The sequence below is a fragment of the Fukomys damarensis genome, unplaced genomic scaffold (genome assembly GCF_012274545.1).
Source record: "Fukomys damarensis isolate Sample0158 unplaced genomic scaffold, DMR_v1.0_HiC HiC_scaffold_22, whole genome shotgun sequence".
NCBI lineage: Eukaryota > Metazoa > Chordata > Mammalia > Rodentia > Bathyergidae > Fukomys > Fukomys damarensis.
In genome coordinates this window covers 15,719,788-15,720,983 of record NW_022900934.1, presented here as the reverse complement: position 1 = coordinate 15,720,983, position 1,196 = coordinate 15,719,788, and the positions used below count along the sequence as shown (strand labels likewise).

Here is a 1,196-nt window from a genome sequence, read left to right as displayed (position 1 = left end):
CGCGCGGGCCGGGCTGGGCTCACCTCCGTCTGCGTAGGTCTCAGTGCCATAGCCGTCCTGCAGACCATTGTTCCAAGTTCCCTCGTACTTGGCACCGCTGCTGGAGCTCTGCCGGGTTCCATAGCGTCCCTTGAAGCCATGCGTCCACTCCCCCTTGTACAGCCAGCGCCCCTTGGTCTCTATGCCCAGCCCATGGCGTTTGCCCTGGCTCCAGTATCCCTCGAAGGTGTTTCCGCTGGGCCAGGTGTAGACGCCCGCCACTTCAAAGCCAAAGTTCCAGGAGCCCGAGTATTCGCCCTGGCCCTTGGGGCCGGTGCACAGGCCATGCCCGTGGGCCTTCCCCCCTTCCCAGCCCCCACAGTATGCCCCACCATCATCAAAGTCAAAGCGGCCCCCGCTCATCTCATCCTCACCCCCAACAACCTCCCCGTCCTCCAGCTTGGGTGCCGGGCTGTTGGGGAAAACGGACAATCTCCAGGCACCCTCAGGTCTGCGTCCCAGACTCACCACCCTGCCCCCGGAGGGGGGAAGCAAGAGGCTAGCAGAGGCAGCAAGAGCCCAGGAGCCAGGTCAGCACTGGGGGTGCTGGTCAGAGCCATGCCTCTGAGGGAGCCCCATCAGTCAGCCAGAGGAAGGCTGCCCCTGGCGAAGGAAGCAGGCAGGAAAGACTCAAAGTCCCCACAAAACGTCCCCAGTCTGGCTTGCATGGAATCCGAGGGAAAATGCTCTGATCCCTTTAAGAAGCATAGTGAAGAGTGTTGGTGAAGGGGTCCCAGTATCAAAGAGGGGCCGTCCCCCAATGGCAGTCCCAGCCCAGGCAGAGTTCCTGAAGGCAGCACTGGCCCCCTGCTCCTCCACCCCAGTGGGTGTGCAGGCTGTGATCTCCCAGCCGCTGCCCCGCCTCTTCTCCAGCCCTGCCCTCCGCCTGTGACAGAAAGGTCAGTGTTGCCCTAACAAGGCCATTGGATCTCAGAAGCTGCTCCCAAAATAACCCCCTAGACAGCCTAGCCTCCCTCAGAGCAGGAGGGAGGGGTGTTTCAAACCTAATTGTGGCTGCAGACCCAGGCAGGGGCTGGAGGGCAGAGGAAGGAAGCTGAGAACTGAGTGCAGACAGCCCAGGCCCCCTTCGTGTCTTCCCTTCCCATGGGTACGAACTGCCTTCTGCTCTCGGAGTCCTTTGGTCTGGTCAGAAAGGA

The 1,196-nt window shown here is 61.8% G+C and overlaps 1 protein-coding gene across 1 annotated transcript in view; it reads right to left on the bottom strand.

The window, feature by feature from the left end:
* Nucleotides 1–896, bottom strand: part of Jph2 (junctophilin 2) — a 69,292-nt gene extending 68,396 nt beyond the window's left edge. Inside the window, exon 1 of the mRNA XM_010631507.2 lies at nt 24–896. Within this exon, the coding sequence (XP_010629809.1) occupies nt 24–402 (379 nt within the window). The 5' untranslated portion in view covers nt 403–896. The remainder of the gene's footprint in view (nt 1–23) is intronic.
* Between the last annotated feature and the right edge of the window lie 300 nt (nt 897–1,196).